The 16,687-nt window shown below is 33.6% G+C and overlaps 4 protein-coding genes across 4 annotated transcripts; 3 read left to right on the plus strand and 1 right to left on the minus strand.

The window, feature by feature from the left end:
- The first annotated feature begins 335 nt into the window (after positions 1-335).
- Positions 336-4,178, plus strand: g (adaptor-related protein complex 3, delta 1 subunit-like garnet). Its single transcript, XM_015933042.3, has 12 exons — positions 336-525; positions 590-685; positions 745-825; positions 885-965; positions 1,024-1,261; positions 1,351-1,490; positions 1,923-1,996; positions 2,113-2,382; positions 2,445-2,621; positions 2,695-2,824; positions 2,902-2,993; positions 3,076-4,178. Exons 1-12 carry the CDS (start codon positions 430-432, stop codon positions 4,073-4,075), a joined length of 2,475 nt encoding a protein of 824 aa, XP_015788528.2. The 5' UTR covers positions 336-429; the 3' UTR covers positions 4,076-4,178.
- Positions 4,179-4,929: 751 nt separating this feature from the next.
- ps (RNA-binding protein Nova-1-like protein passilla) lies at positions 4,930-7,199 on the plus strand. Its single transcript, XM_015933043.2, has one exon. The coding sequence runs from the start codon at positions 5,187-5,189 to the stop codon at positions 6,978-6,980; it is 1,794 nt and encodes a 597-aa protein (XP_015788529.1). The 5' UTR covers positions 4,930-5,186; the 3' UTR covers positions 6,981-7,199.
- Positions 7,200-7,745: 546 nt separating this feature from the next.
- On the minus strand, positions 7,746-9,745 carry Nprl2 (Nitrogen permease regulator-like 2). Its single transcript, XM_015933045.3, has 6 exons — positions 9,702-9,745; positions 9,281-9,476; positions 9,080-9,171; positions 8,747-9,024; positions 8,517-8,653; positions 7,746-8,456 (listed from the first exon to the last, which is right to left on the minus strand). Exons 2-6 carry the CDS (start codon positions 9,374-9,376, stop codon positions 7,881-7,883), a joined length of 1,179 nt encoding a protein of 392 aa, XP_015788531.1. The 5' UTR covers positions 9,377-9,476; positions 9,702-9,745; the 3' UTR covers positions 7,746-7,880.
- Positions 9,746-9,825: 80 nt separating this feature from the next.
- Positions 9,826-12,099, plus strand: LOC107365516 (uncharacterized). Its single transcript, XM_015933044.3, has 8 exons — positions 9,826-9,961; positions 10,034-10,171; positions 10,237-10,576; positions 10,645-10,726; positions 10,841-11,060; positions 11,117-11,241; positions 11,327-11,499; positions 11,580-12,099. The coding sequence occupies exons 1-8, from the start codon at positions 9,831-9,833 to the stop codon at positions 11,952-11,954; spliced, it is 1,584 nt and encodes a 527-aa protein (XP_015788530.2). The 5' UTR covers positions 9,826-9,830; the 3' UTR covers positions 11,955-12,099.
- The last annotated feature ends 4,588 nt before the right edge of the window (positions 12,100-16,687 follow it).

The raw sequence follows: 16,687 nt of genomic DNA on the forward strand, positions 1-16,687 counted from the left end.
AAATTAAAGGAAATCCATCAACTCCTTCACAATATCAATCGGAATAAACCGAAAGCGAAGATTCACAAACTCAAATTGAATGAAATCTTTTGTTCTTTTTGCTCTCTCTTTAAATTTTACAGACTTTTAGCCACATTTAATATTCGTGAGAAATTAACAGTTTAATGTTTCGATAAAATATCCTAGAATTGTTTAGTTTTGAAATCGATATCGAAATTTTGGTTTGATTTTCTTGAAAATTTAAGTTTATTTCATTTTGTTTACAAATGCTACTTTCAAATAAAGCGCCAAACATGTTCAGTAAAATTGGGTTAACTTTTGCAAGGAAGAGCCCTCTTCTGGTAAAGTAAGTTTGAGGTGGCTAAACTCAAACAACTGTCTCTATTTATTATGTTTGTCAACATATTTTTATAATTAATTTAATTTAAAATGACATTTAGAAAAGTTGTTGATAATTTTGAGCGTTTCTTCGACAAAAATCTAACTGATCTTGTTAGAGGGATCCGCAATAATAAAGAAAATGAGGTGAGTCATTTGATTTTCTGTATTGAACTCAATCTGATGTTTGTTGTTTTTTTATCTTCCCCAGGCCAAATACATTGCCCAATGTATTGAAGAGATTAAAGAGGAATTGAAACAGGATAATGCTGCTATTAAATCAAATGCTGTTGCCAAATTAACTTATGTGAGTACCAAAACAATTATTTATGCTCCTAGTGTTAACCATAATTACATATTTAACAGTTACAAATGCTTGGGTATGACATGAGTTGGGCAGCTTTCAATATCATTGAAGTAATGAGTTCTACCAAATTCACCCATAAGGTAAGTCCACCCGACTTTTATCGATCCTTTCTAATGAATTATCTTCCTTGGTACTCTAGAGAATTGGTTATCTTGCAGCTTCACAATGCTTCAATGAAAACACAGAAGTTATTATGTTGACAACAAACATGATCAAAAAGGTAAGATTTTAATTCAAGATCTTCAAGACTCATTCTAATCTTTAACCATCTCTTTCAGGATTTAAATTCTCAAAATATGTATGATGCCGGCTGTGCAATGTCTAGCCTTTCCTGTTTTGTTTCAACTGACTTAAGCCATGATCTCGCAAATGATATAATGACTCTGTTGTCGTCAACAAAGCCTTACCTGCGAAAAAAGGCTGTTCTGCTTATGTTCAAGATATTTCTCAAATATCCTGAAGCATTAAAGCCTGCCTTTCCTCGATTGAAAGAAAAATTAGAAGATCCAGATCCAGGTAATCTTGCAGTTTGTATTGAATTAATCTACGAAAACATACAAGGATTGCAAATTTTAAATTTTACTATTTAATTAATATTTCTGCAGGAGTACAATCTGCCGCTGTTAATGTGATTTGCGAGCTTGCTAGGAAGAATCCTAAAAACTATCTTTCATTAGCTCCAATTTTTTTCAAAATAATGGGAACTTCAACAAATAATTGGATGTTGATAAAAATTATAAAACTTGTAAGTTAAATGTTTTATATTATTTTATTATTATTTCAGAAATTATTTTGTGTTTCATAGTAATCTTAGCTCTTCTTTGAAATTTAAAATCAATACTGTAATAAATTAGTTTAATTTAAATTTCTATTCAACCATCAGTTCGGTGTTTTTATAAACTGTGAACCTGTATTGGGTTATAAATTAAGCAAGCCTATGATTGAAATTGTTAGAAGGTAAATCATAATCATTAACTAATTATATTCTTCCCATCAAATCACCATGCAACTTTCTATTTATTTTTATTTTACTTTGACAGAAGTTATTTAGTTGTAGCAACTCAATGTGATAAAATCTCTAGTTTGAGCACGAATTACAATTGAATTTCCATGAATGAGCTACCAAAATTACACACAATTTTTTACCCTAAAACCTTTATAATTTTCTTTTTTTCAGTTTGGTTCTTTGATGCCCATTGAACCTAGATTAGGAAAAAAATTATTAGAACCATTGACTAATATCATTCACAGGTAAATTAGCAAATTTTTATAGCCTTTTTTAATTTTTTTCCCACTTTCCCTCCTCACTTCCACCCATTTTGATCTTTCTCAAATCCCTGGTTAACTAAATGTATTTTTTATTTCAGCACCTCTGCCATGTCACTTTTATATGAATGTGTTAACACCATTATAGCTATTTTGATTTCTATTTCGAATGGTTTGCCTTACTACAATTCTTCCATCCAGTTATGTGTACAGAAGCTACGAATTTTGATCGAAGATTCCGATCAAAACCTCAAATATCTTGGACTCCTTGCTATGAGTAAAATATTAAAAACTCATCCTAAAAGTGTTCAAGCTCATAAAGATCTGGTGTTGGCGTGTTTAGATGATAAAGATGAATCTATTCGGTTAAGGTTTGTTTTTGAATGAAATTTTAAAAATGAATTTATCATCATTACTTGTGTTTCAATTCCAGGGCTCTTGATCTTCTTTATGGTATGGTCTCAAAGAAGAATCTTATGGAAGTAGTGGAAAAATTAATGAAAAATATGTCCGAAAGTCAATTAGGAAACAAATACCGTGATGAATTATTATCCAAGATAATTGACATTTGCTCGCAAAATGACTATCAATTCATAGTTGACTTTGAATGGTAAGTCTATTTCACTAGTATTGAATAATTTTGTTGCTTTAGCATTTATTAATAATCTTATTTTTTCTTCCAGGTATTTGTCAGTTCTCATAGATTTGACTCGAGTCGAAGGAGGGACCAGCCATGGTACCCTTATTTCACAAAAGATTCTTGATGTTGCTATAAGAGTGGAATCTATTCGAAAATTTGCAACGAACCAGATGGTTTGTATCTTTTTTTTGATTATGTTATTCTCACTTCTGCTATAAATACCTAATTGTGCTTATTTTTATATTTTCAGGCTATAATTATTGATAATTCTTATATGTTCATCAGTACCTCAGTATGTGAAGTATTATACGCAGCTTCTTGGATATGTGGTGAATTTGTTGAGTAAGTTTTTATTCGTTGATCTTCTTCTTTCTGTGGTTTTCTTGTCCATTTTTAATTTCTATTAATTTTTCTCCTTTTTTAGATATTTACCTGATAAACAAAATGTCCTTTTTGGCCTTCTAGTTAAACAGTCTTTACCAGCACATATTGAGTCAATTTTTATTCATAATGCTTGCAAAATTTATTCAAAAATTTGTGAAGAGGAAAAGGATACTGAAAAGTTGAAAGAAATTGCAAACAGAATCATAGGTTGCTTAGATCCATTTTTGGTCAGTGAAGATCTTGAAGTTCAAGAAAGAGCAACAAATTTTTTACAAATAGTTAAAATTAGTCTGGAACCAGAAACCACAAACTTTGCATCAATCTTTTACGCTTATCCATTAAATCCTGTTGCTTCGATCGCTCAACAAAAAGTACCAGTTCCTCAAGAGCTACTTATCGATGAACCTTTCAGAGACGCAGAAGAAGAAGTGGAAGAGGTTAATCATTTTATACAAAGTTTCTATGTTAAAGAAAACAATGAAGATGGCTATCAAGATCATCAAGATTATCAAGATCAACAAGATCAACAAGATCAAAGCGATCAACAAGATTCAAAATACAAAGATACCAAACATAGACAATTGGATCGTGAAAACAATCCCCATTATCTGAAGACAAACAAGAAAAGAAATTTCAATGAAACTGATGTGATTTGTGAACCAGATTCAGCTGAAGAAGCCTATGACTTTACACTCAAAGAACGAAATAAAAACTTCATTCCTGGACTTGCCTCATCTGAGGCTTATGCTAAGAAAAGCAAAGAAAGTAGGAAAAAGTCGAAGAAAAGTAAAAAGCCCGATGAAAACCAGGAAGAAGAAGATAGCCAACTAGTGACAATCAAAGGTTTAGAGATGCCGGAAGGTGCTGAAATCGAAGAACCAGAACCTATCAAAGTTAAAAAGAAAGTTACCAAAAAGAAGGTCAAGAAAGAGAAAGAAAAAGAAAAGGAGAAAGAAAAAGGAAAAGAGAAAGGAAAAGAAAAAGAAAAAGGAAAAGAAAAGTCCAAAAAGAAGAAAATCAAGCAAGAAAAAGCGACGTAATAGTTTCATGTTTATAATAATAATTATAATGAAAGATTAGAATTCCTTGTAATTTTGTTTAATGCGATTTAAAATTAATAAATTTATGAATTTTTATTTTGAATTTACTTTATTTACAAATTTTTATCCTTTTCCTCTTTTCTGTCCAGATAACTTCAAACAACGCTCTAAACATTTAATCAGAATCCAATGAATCATTTTTTTAAATCGAGTTCTCTTTTCGGGATGTAGATGGCGTTAAGATTTTTGTAATTTGAGTAGCTCTAATTTAAAAAATTGAGATTGGATACAATTTCGATATTTGTTCGTTAGTATAGATCTACTTTAAGATAAACAAATGTTATTTAATTAATTGTTTCAAAGTTGAAAGTAAATGCTTGGGCAAGCCGGTTAAATCGATTTTAGCACTTTTTTTGCAACGATTTTCGTTGCTTTGGTATTAATCTCCTTGGAATTGAACATGACTTGTTTCAAGATCGGATCTTCAATCACCGATATTTTACCCATCAGCAGTAAGAGAGAGTGAGAGAGAGAGAGTTTATCAAAATTAAGTCTTTTTTCTATTCGTATTTTTCATCTTGAAAACTAATTGTTGTAACTTTGCCCGTGAAACGACACTAAATAACAGGAGAGGGAAAACACGTATTTGTTCCAATCTTTAACACTCTCTCTCCCTTTTTCTCTCTCCCTTTTCACTCTCTTTTTTCTCTCTCCATCTTTCTCTCCATTTTTCTGATTGACTTTGCAAAGTAACCAGCAGGCTGAAAGAAAAGGAAGTAGGAACTCACTCTCACTCTCTTTTCTTTCTCAATATCTCCTTCTCTCTCTCGTTTTCTACATCCTTATAAATCTCCCACTGACCATCACCATTGGTACACTTATCTTCATTTTGGTTCTTCTTTCTGTTATCGTCATCATCTTCACTGTCAGCTCATAAAACCACACCACCATCCCCACCTTCGCAACTTCCACCTCAAATCATCATCGCATCATCATTACCTTCCGCTGGCCAGAAGTTTGAGATACTACACAAACATTCAACTTAAAAATAACTCAGACCTGATAGACCTATCGTAGAAACGACTGTCATATATCTCAATCAACCTGGAGGATGTTCAACAACTCTTCCTCGTCTAGTGTCGTCGGTAATGAGACCTGTTACCATTTCAAGATATTGGTGCCAGCGGTTGCTGCCGGAGCCATTATTGGTAAAGGAGGAGAGACAATAGCTCAATTACAGAAGGATGCTGGTGCTCGAGTTAAAATGTCTAAAGCAAATGACTTTTATCCCGGTACCTCTGAACGTGTTTGCCTAATATCTGGCAGTGTTGACGGCATCCTTCGTATACACGAGTTTATCATGGAAAAAATTAAAGAAAAGCCTGACCCTAATGCGAAAATGGCGATCGACTTCGACCACAAACAACCAGCCGAAAGGGAAAAACAGGTCAAAATATTGGTTCCTAACAGTACAGCGGGTATGATCATAGGAAAGGGTGGAACATTTATTAAGCAAATTAAAGAAGAAAGTGGAGCATATGTACAAATATCACAGAAATCACGGGATCACGCACTGGCAGAAAGATGTATCACAGTTATCGGGGAACCAGATAACAATAAAAAAGCATGTGCAATGATTATATCGAAAATAGTCGAAGATCCACAAAGTGGAAGTTGTCTAACTGTAAGTTATGCTGATGCTACAGGACCAGTTGCTAATTTCAATCCAACTGGGTCGCCGTATGCCAACATCGGAACATCAAGTGGTCAATCAAATGTCACCAATAGTAATCCATCTTATAGTTCAAATGGTTCTCTTAATAGTTTAAGTCCTACGTTAGCGAACAGTTTCAACAGTCCACAAGGAGCCGGTACACCCGGAGGCATGCTTCAGTTTGGTGGAGTTGGTCTCGGACCAACCATACCTCAAGCAAACTCCGCTCAAATGATTGAAAGTATCAAAGCCATGCTTCGTGTATCTGGATATTCAGAAGAAGCAGTTTCCGAGATATCATCAGCCATGAACACCCTTGCCAATTACGGCATGCTTGGTCTAGGACTGGGTTTGGGTGGAATGTTTAACAACATTAATGGTGCACCGATGATAAGTTCACTTGGAATGGGTATGGCAACATCAACCCCTGTCCCAAATAACTGTGGCCTAGCAATGGGTACAGTTGGAGGTGGGGGGAATGCGCCAATGTTCACATCACAAGGAACTGGAGTTCCTGGCTTAGATACATGTAACAATGTAGCCGCAAACTCTTCGGCAGTTGCTGCCGCCGCTGCAGCAGCAGCAGCAGCTAACGCCGGTGGAAATGGATTATTCGGTTCAGTTGGTAACACAGCAACCGGAATATCAGGTTTAAGCATGAATCACAGTGGCTTCGGATCACCTACTGGAACCCGTGGTGGAGGGGGAGGAGGTGGTCCTGATCGATTAACCATGCCTGACGGACCAGTTTACGATCCATTTCGTCGATCATCTCCATCCATAGGATCTCCTGGAGCAGCATCATCAGGAGGTCCTCAATTAAATGTTAACAACAATTCATTTGGACTGGGTACTGTACTCAATAGCCCAACTTCTTTACGTAAAAGTCCGACACCAACCGACGGCCAAGATGCGCAAAAAATTGAAGTTGAAATTGGGGATAATATAGTGGGAGCTATACTTGGACACGGTGGTAAATCTCTGGTTGAAATTCAACGCATTAGTGGAGCAAATATTCAAATATCTAAAAAAGGTATATTTGTTCCTGGAACACGAAATCGAATCGTTACCATCACTGGAACGCCTCATTCTGTGAACACAGCACAGTACCTTATAGAGCAACAGATCAACGAAGAAGAAGCAAAAAGGGCTCGACAAAATTCAACCACGTTGAGTAGTGTTCTCTGTTAAAATCAAATTCATTGATTCTCTATTCTATTTCTTTCTTTCTTTTTTCATTTTCTTTCTTTCTCTTCTCTTTTTTCTCAAACCAAATCCCCCACGCATGTAACAACCGTACATACATATACAACCAACACAACACACCACAACTTTTTTCAATCAACACCCAAAAATTAACTTAATATGTCAACGGCAACAACGACAGCAAAAAAAGCCTTTGTTCATTGACTCATCATCCTTCCACATTTTTCTCTTACACACCGCATGAAAAAACGCGATACTCGCGAACACTTATGGAAACAAAATCAAATTTAAGCATGCATGACGCTGTTGTTAAAATTGTTTCTTTTTTCATAACATCATTCAATTAAGTTAATCTAGATGCGTCTGAAACCCGTGTGAGATATTTTTTATATTATATAAACATATTCATAAAAAATACACCTCATTGCAAATAGTCAGGGTAACTAAGAAAATAACAGTAATTCATTTCATCCAACAGCACAACATACACTCAACAAAACCTCGCCCCATAATCATTGATAAAAAAATATTTACTGTTAATATATTAGACCCAACCTTTTTCGTCAACTAAATTGTTCGTATCATCATCAGTCAATCTTCATCTTCGTTCATAGAAGACCTAATCCATTTAAAAAATCACAATCAGTTGTTAAATTAGGATCAATTTTCTTTCATCTCAATAAATTACATCTGCATCGTAGGTGACGTTGTCAGACTTATTTATACACCAAAAAAAAATCGTTCAATAAATTGAATTGAGAACGCGATTTATTAATGTTTTGTAAAAAAATCATTTTTTTGAACAGCTAGTAATAACCAGTTGATATCGAATGGGATAATCAATCAGGAATCAAAATTACAAGATTTATTGAGCAATGGGAGTCATTATTTCCAACAAACTACAGCTGATGGGTGCTTTTCTACCTTTTCTTCCAGCTCGGCGTGGCTTTTACTCATTTCCGTGCAAATTTTGTCATAGCTGTGGTTTCCATCAAAAAACCTATAAACACCGCGTTGATGTGCTATCGATGTTAAGTGAGGAGCATCAACCAGGATTGGATATTTGTTCAATCGACGAATAATACCTTTCAAGGAACCAAAATGTACCAATTTTTTCTCATCAATACCATTTAGACTAGGATTGAATCTGACACAAAGATCTTTGATCGTAACACCAGGAGTCATGCTGCAGTAGAGTTGGAAAACTGGTCTAAAGTTGGGTTTGAAGCTTGGAGCTTTGGCAACACATCGAAGACACTCCTCTTGTAATTCAGTACTTTCGACGAGATTTGATATCTTAGGGGTTGTAACATAAACATTTGAATACTGAAATATTGGGATTAAAGTAATAATTTCATAATAAATCATATTTTGGATGCAAGCTTTGACCAAGGAAACTTCGACATCAGCCTCACTAGCTATTTTGGCAACATGACGGTAACCATCGATAAATGGGATAACCTAGAAAGAATAATGGTTTTCTGTGAATTTTTTTCTCTTTTTTATGAGACAATAACTTACTTGTTGAGTTGTCAAATCCCATTCGCTAGGAACAATGGATCCTTCACTTGTTAAGAATATTGGTACATCATGATCCTCTACAGGATCAGGTTTTGGACGCACTCGAGCAACTTTCAAATAAATGGTGGTTGACTCAGCTGTTGAATGTCATAGAGAGGGGATTTTGTAAATTTTAGTGACAATTGAAAGTTGAAAAAAGTTATAATGATTAAATAAATTTGCCAACTTACTTATCGTGAGCTCACAAGATCTATTTGCTGTTAGTTGATCCCTGATTGCGGCCATAATTTTGGGCAGAGTACTTTTAGTTTCTTTGTTAGAGATAAATTGACACTCTTTTTCCAAGTTTATCAGATAATGAGCTAACTTTTTGACAACAGGCTCATATTGTACAGTTCTCATGGCAGAGACACAAACAAAACAAAGGTTGAAGATAAGTCTGTTTCGAGGGAATTGAGGGCCATCTAAGCCAACAGGAAATCCAATGACTTTAAGATTATTTGAATTTCTTAAAATACAATAAAATGATTAAAATATTACCAAACAATGGAAAAGCAACTTACACAGTGATTAATCTTCCTTCCAACTCTTTTTTAGGTATAAGGTAAACATTGAGAGCATTGAATTTATCTTCTGAAACGATGTCTTCAGGAACCTAAAGAATAGAATGTTGTGATTATTGTTTATCCTATTATCCGCGGTAATAAAAATTCATATTGAATTGAAAGAATATAATCAAAATACAAATCATTGAAGATAATAACCTGAAATGTCAACTTAGGCCCATAGACATGATCAAATTCACAGAAGAAAATACAACAGATTGGCGATTCATTCCTTTCCTTTTGAGAATTGGGCATAATATTGAAAGATGAATAAAATTCTTTCACGATTGTCTGCTTAATTGAACACCGTAAAACAATACAGGATCATAAACAGCAACAGAACGAAGAATAATTGCTGAAATAATGGGAAAGAGAAGCATCAATGAACAGCAACAGATTCAAGAGAAAGACAGAAATGGGGAAAGGTTTTGATCAATATGATCAGAACGGGATTGGAAGTTAATTGCACTTAGGGTAACTAAATAATTAAATTGATTGTTGAGTTGAATACCCGATTTGATAATTGGAACTAGTTGACGGCATAACAAACGTGGTTAAACTAAATTTAATTTATCCTTACCTTCTAAGGTTTCACTGTTTATGTTTGTTGTTATTCTTTAATCTTGTCTCAATGCTCTCACTCACTCTCTTTCTGGTTCTGGTTTGTTGATGCTGCTCTTTCTGGTTTCCTTTATCACATGTTGGCCCAATGTCGGCTCAATTTTTTTCTAATTTGTTATTAATTAACAAATCAACATTTATCGCCGAAGATATCGCTTTTCTGACGAGTTTCTTTTGTTTACAAAAAGACTTACCCCAGGATAGAATCATCAAGCCTTGGTATGTAAAAAAATCTCAAAAATATAAACATTTATAGAAGATTCTATTGTTATTGTTTTTATTTTGTTCCAGGGTATGGATCTTGATTTTGTGTATAGTTATCTCATTACTACTTGATTGGATATATCATTTGTCTGGTGTTGCTTATATTTCAACTGTGATTTGTTTGCCTTATATTACTTTAAATTTATATAATCTACTTCGTTTCAAGTAAGCTAAAGCCTTTAAGTTGCCACCATTTTTTCGTTGATTTTAAATGATTTCTTTTCTTCCAGGTATTGTGAGATCCGATTGAAAAGTGCTTTTAACGGACTGTGTGATTGCCTTAAAGAAACTCACAAATTGCTGAAAAAATTGTTGAATTTGGCGCAGGAATTACAAGTAATCGAGAAAAACTGCTCCATAACTGACATCAATAGTTTAAAAGTATCTAAATCGACTTTCGACATAACAGTTAAGCTATTTAATGTGCTTAGAGAGGAAACCAAGCAGGCATTATCGTTACCAGCAACCATTGAAGATGTTAATCAAGAAAACAATTATATATCATGTCTGCCAAGCGAGCTATTTGAAGAGCTGCTAGAAGAGGAAAATCCTACCCCTTATCAACTGAAGGTATTTAACAAAGATCTAATCATTCAAGTTATACTTTGAAACTAATTGCAGTGTTTTCTCACACTTAGAGCCTGATTCAATTGATAAGAATCCAACAATCAGAATTTCTTCGAAGAATTCTATGTGCTCACGTTTCTGGAACACTTAAAGGTAATTATTTAGTATTTATCTGTCAACAAGCTAAAAATCGGCAATATACAATATGAATTGCCTTTTGGTCCATAAGAATGGTTTTTAATACATACTTATTTTATTTTTATTTAGAGAAATGTCAGATTTTTCAACGCATTATCAATTCATTACAATATTGTAAAAAAGAAATTTCACCTTTATATGCTAAACTTAAATCTCTTCACGCTTTTCATCATTCATCACATTATAAACAAGACCAAATACCTCCTGCATCACCATTAAACCATACTGCATTGGACCATAGTTATTCCATAAGACAGATTCGCCTTCATCTACGAACCGCTTTGGCCATGTAAGCATTTACAAACAAATTGTGCGGAACAATTTTTAATTGTTTTCTTATTTCAGATTGGAAAATATTGAAGATTTCAATAAAAAACGTGACATTACCGAAGATCTTTCGAGAATAGAGAAAGAGCTTGTTTCTGGAATTGAAAATGTTAAATTGATTTCCAGAAAATTTTTCAAGAAAGGTATGAATTTTGTTTTCAGATACTATTCCTTGTTCAGTTTGCTTAATATACTCATTTATACCATTACATACTCATTTCACCTCAGACAATTCGGAATTTACTGAGCCAATCGATTCTCTTCAAGAAAAACGGGAAAAAGAAGAAACTCGAACTATTATTATCGGAGAGAATTACCAGCCCAAAATAGAGGACCAAGTTTTTGAATTGTTCATAGATGATGATGATTGTTTAGACTTTCAATATGAAGATGATATTGAGGTGAGATTTTATTTCAGTTTTGAAAATATTCCAACTTTCAAGAAAGAAATATTTACCACTTATACTTCTTTACTATTTAGGACTCAACAATAATCCAAGATGATTTTGCAGCAATATCTTCCAATTTGTTCCAAGAACTAAAGACTGCTCTGATTCCCAAAGCTAAAGAAATACAAGAAAGGGAAGCCAAAGCCTTAGGAGTGCCCAAAGAAAGCGTGCCTATGCAGCTGAATTTTGAAAATTTCGATCCAAAGCCCATAAATAACAATTCAGAAATACCTCTGTCATTAAGACAGGAGAATCGATTTGCCGATTTACTCTTAAATAACAGTAGCCTGACAACTAATTTAGCTGCACGAGCAGCACAAATTAGTAAAGATTTGAATCTCAACAGCCTTGAAGAATGTTTCGGTGATACTGATGAAGATAGTTGTGACGATGGTCAAATCGATTGAAGCTTAATTTTCTACATTAAAATGATAATTCCAACTGTGATAAAACTAAAAGAGCCAAAAAGCTTCACGAAATGTCTCAAAACAAATTGTGATTTTTGTTAAAACAAACTTTTTTATTAAATCTTTACCGATTTTACAAGCTTTATTCATTATTTCATTTTTTATTTGTAATACAAATCGACTTTGTATAGGTGATAGACAAAGAAATTACTCACATGTGAACTATTTATCGATTCCGATGCCAAGTCTTTGGTTTTCCTGGAACATTTGTTGTAAAAGCAATTTCTCCTCATAACTTGTTAAACCTGAACGGATACAGCAATCACACCGTCTGTTGTTTTTGCAGTAAACCAAACCTTCTGGCCTTTCAGAAACCGCCTTCATAACACGAAAAGTATCAGTATTACATTCTGTTCGATAACACTCATCTTGGCCGTAAACATCACCACTGGGAACATCTTTATTCATATTTACATCACCATGACCAATATCATAATCATAACTTTTAAAGGGTCTCTTTGAAATAGAGAATCGATCATAAGGATTGAAAGGAGGATTGATTTCATCAATTGCGTGGGATTGGACATACATGAAGTTAATTGTTGTCAACATGACCATCAACCACACAGTTTTAACCATTTTACTGACTCTATCTCAGTTATCAAAGCAATAAACTGAATGTTAAAAGGAACCGTGATTATTATGGTCAACTGTTTATATACCTTGGCTTTGAAAATCGTAAACCCATATATAAATACTTTATGTGTGTTTAAATGAAAGTACATTTATCTTTCCAAGTCATCATCGTTTCATCAATAAATGTACTTGGATGTTTAAATATACGGGTAAATGACAGAAACTAAATGTGTACCTTTACTTGTTTCCTAACGGATTGGTCCCTCATGAATTCAATGCTACCTTGTCATTTTAAATGAGAAATAGATTTCAAGATGTTTATTAGAATGATTTATTTCAATTCAAGTTTAAGACTTTCTTGTTCTTTTTAAGCTTCTTCTCCATTATTTTCCATTCCTAACCTTGCCCAAGAAAATAAGTGATATTTTATCCTTAAATGATCAGGGTTCAGCAGGTTGATACAAATTTATTGATCAAACTGCCATTTCAAAGGTTTCACTGTAATATTAAAGGTAATCTGGTAAAGTCGTATTCTAGGCCCATTCCTCTTACCATTACCTGTAACATGGAGTTATATTCACATTTTTTCTGATCCAAAGTTTCAAAAGTCATTTCAAGAAGTCGATTATATTGATGATTGCAATACTAATTGGCAAATGAAACTGTTACCCAAAAGCCAACATTGAAAACATGCAATTCTGGTAGCCATTAATGGTTTAGTAAATTTGAATAATGTCAATCTTTAATGGTGTACATTGATGTCAACAATTGAAGTATCTAACGTGAATGTTAAATGTTTCTTGGCCTTGAATTTTTGGGTGCAAAAGTGAGTAAAATGGAAAAGAATAAAGAAGAAAAAGAAAAAGAAAAAGGCAGAATTTTATTGATTTATTTTGATAGCGAAAAAGGATGATGATAAAGACTGGGAAAAGAGGAATGCAAAAAGAGTCTGATGTCTTTCAAGTTTTTAGGCCAGAAAAAAAAGGGATAACAAAAAGGCTGAAAATGAAAAGACGATAAAATGTACAGGGAAGTAAAAGACTTATGGTGAAGATAATGGATAATGTTAATGAATCGAGAATATGTTTGCTCTTGCAATTTTCATATTGGATAACCAATAATAACTAACAATGATAACTTAATTCAACATCATCTGGACTCTTAAAGTGGATTTTAAGTACATATTGACTGATAGGTGAGAGCATCAATAGGCTACTAGTTAGGACATTTAAGGAAACTCAGGGAAAGTCAGAATGTTGGAGTGAAAAAGAGTCTGTCAAGAAGAAGAAAAGGAAGAGAAAAGGAAGAAGAAGAAGAAGAAGAAAGGAAAAGAGTAAAGTAATTCTGAAGGAGGAGCATAACATGAACAGTTATTTCGTGTAACATGGACAAGTGAATGAGTTATGCACACAACATTTAATCATAAAGCTTCTTCTTTTTTTGTTTACCTTTATTTATTTACCTTATATACAAATTAAAGTTTGCCATTTCCATTATTTTTAAGTTACAAATCAACTGGACAGGATTGGAAGGACAATCAGATGATATAATGTTTCTACTTCACCTTCAATCCTATTGTGCTCATCTTCAGCTTTACCTTTCATATGACAACATTGCTCTTTGTGTTCCTTGCTTATCAAATATAAACCTTTTCTTTCACTATTACCATCCGAGAAAATAATAACAACAACCCTGCTAATTGTAATGATAATCGTTTTCTCATTGAGTGCCTCATTGATTAAGTGCTAACTCAACATTATTATTTCACTAATTTGAGCCATTTTTATTTTCCTTTTCAATTCCATTCTGGTTTTCATTTTGCAGCTTCTTTCATTGTGCTTTACTCCAACAATAATAACATCAAGTGCTTATCATTTATTTATTTACGTGATCAATCAACAATCGGAGAAGCTCTTTTACTCCTTAAATTGTCAATTATTAAAAGTCAATTGATTATTGAATATCAAACAACACGGAGCATTTGCCATAGAGAGAAACAAAATAAGTGAGTTTGCTACTTGAACCAGGCGACAAATCAGTGAAAACCCAAGTGCTCATTATTGTTCTTGATCAATTATCGTCTGTTTGCTGGTTTTTTTTCATGGTATCCAGTGCCATGTACAACTGGACATTGGATAAGTGTCAAGAAAACTGAGAAAAAAGCCGGGAAAAAAAGGTTTTAATGATGGCTGAAAGGAAAAACAAATTTCTTTGTGTCAAGTATTTTTTAATGGCATCCAATGCATTCGGTGTAATGCTGGGCATTTTTGTGGTACTTTTTGGCCTGGCCTATTCAATGGAAACCTTTCCTGGAGGTTACAAGGGACGAACCTGTGCCATTGCATCAGTAGTATTCATCTTTTTTGCCCTGATTGGCTATTGTGGAGCTCACCATCAGAAGATTGTTTTCCTATTAATCTATTCAGTTATTATTTTTCTGTTTGTCATTTCAAATGCTCTTATTTGGATTATTGCTCCACAAGAATCGTTGCTCGATTCCCATTCAAAGACAGTTATTCTGATGGGACTTTTGTTTATTGGCCTCATGTTGGCAGCCATAGTGCTTTCATGGCATCTCAAGTATTCAACTGATTACGTTGAAGAGGAAGAGTTAAATGAGAAGACAATGATCAACAGACCAGGAACCATAACATTTAATTCAATTCAACGAATAAGAACTCGAAGTTTCTCTGAACCTTCCTACTAAACAACTTACCAATTATCTTTGTCCAGCAACAAAACACAAAAAAAAACAGTGAACCAACAGAGCAGATGAGAGTGAATTTCGTGAATCTAATACACGTTTACCTTCACCTTAAACGAAAGCAATATCAAGATAAACCCTGCCTTTGTCTCATCACTGTGATTAATTGGTTCATCTTTATTCCCAAAATGGAGTCCACAACTGGACACTCTTTGATCTCCTTTTTTTCTGGTCAAACAGTTGAGCAAATGGTAACTCTAGTCAACTGTTTATACTTTGGATTAACATGAAACTCAACTGTAATCTGACCTCTATTTTCCTGCCCTGATTTTTCATTCCATTCAGTCTTTCAAAATGTTGAGAAACAATTGCAAATGTGAACAAAATCGAGACAAAAAAGTCTCTTTACTGTCCTCGGTTGGTCCAAAGATATTGACTCTTGAATGAATAATTTACTGAAAAGCTGCCCTTTTCAACGTTAACCAAACTTCAATAATCACTGACATTACACACAAATTTTCATAGACTTTCACTATTCTCATAAGTGTAAATGATTTACGCCAACGATTAATGGTAAAGAAGAGAATCTGAATGTTAGAATATTAAATAGAAACAGAATGAAGAAGGAGGAGAAAAGGGAACAATGAGTGAAGAAGAAAATGATTCTGAATTACATTGAATTCTGTAGAAGCAACAAAAGGACGGAAAAACAGTGAAAGAATAGATAAATAGATAAATATGAATGAACAATATTATTCAGAATATATTACGCATTGAATGTAAATGAGATTTACAATCAGAATAGTGATAAATATAATGTTTAAGGTACCAGGTTGAGTTTGGCTTTTATTGAGTACAAAAAGCTCAACTGGCAACTGATGATGGGAAACCTTTCAATTTTCAACATTTAGCTTTCTTCAACATCTTCAACCTTATCATTTTCAGTTGCAATCCAGCCATAGAAAAGATTGTTCCTGTGAACAAAAAACATGAGCATCGATTTACTTATAGAATGTTTCAAAGAAGAAAACTCAGAGAGTAGAGAAAAAAAATTACCCAGAAAATGAAGGAAAAGAAAAGGAAACCGTTAAGAAAAGGCAAGAAAATGAATGATGCGAAAAAATGAATAGCTTTTTAGAGTTGAAAGTGAAAAGACAAAAAGCCCAAAATTGAGTCTCGAAATGATTACAAATGGACAATCAAATTAAATTGTTCACTTTCTCTTCTTTCACCTTTCCCTGTTTTCCAAGGTGAATAACAGAGTAATTTCAAGAGCAAACAAGATGAGGAGAAATGATAATGAAAAGTGGTTTCCATGAATTTACCGTTGAAGCAAAGCAAATTGATGAGCTGTTTCCTTGACAAGTAGACTATTGAATTTACGATAAAAAGG

Source organism: Tetranychus urticae, chromosome 1 (genome assembly GCF_039701765.1).
Source record: "Tetranychus urticae isolate SD_2017Ah chromosome 1, NJAU_TeUrti_SD_1.0, whole genome shotgun sequence".
Taxonomy (NCBI): Eukaryota; Metazoa; Arthropoda; class Arachnida; order Trombidiformes; family Tetranychidae; genus Tetranychus; species Tetranychus urticae.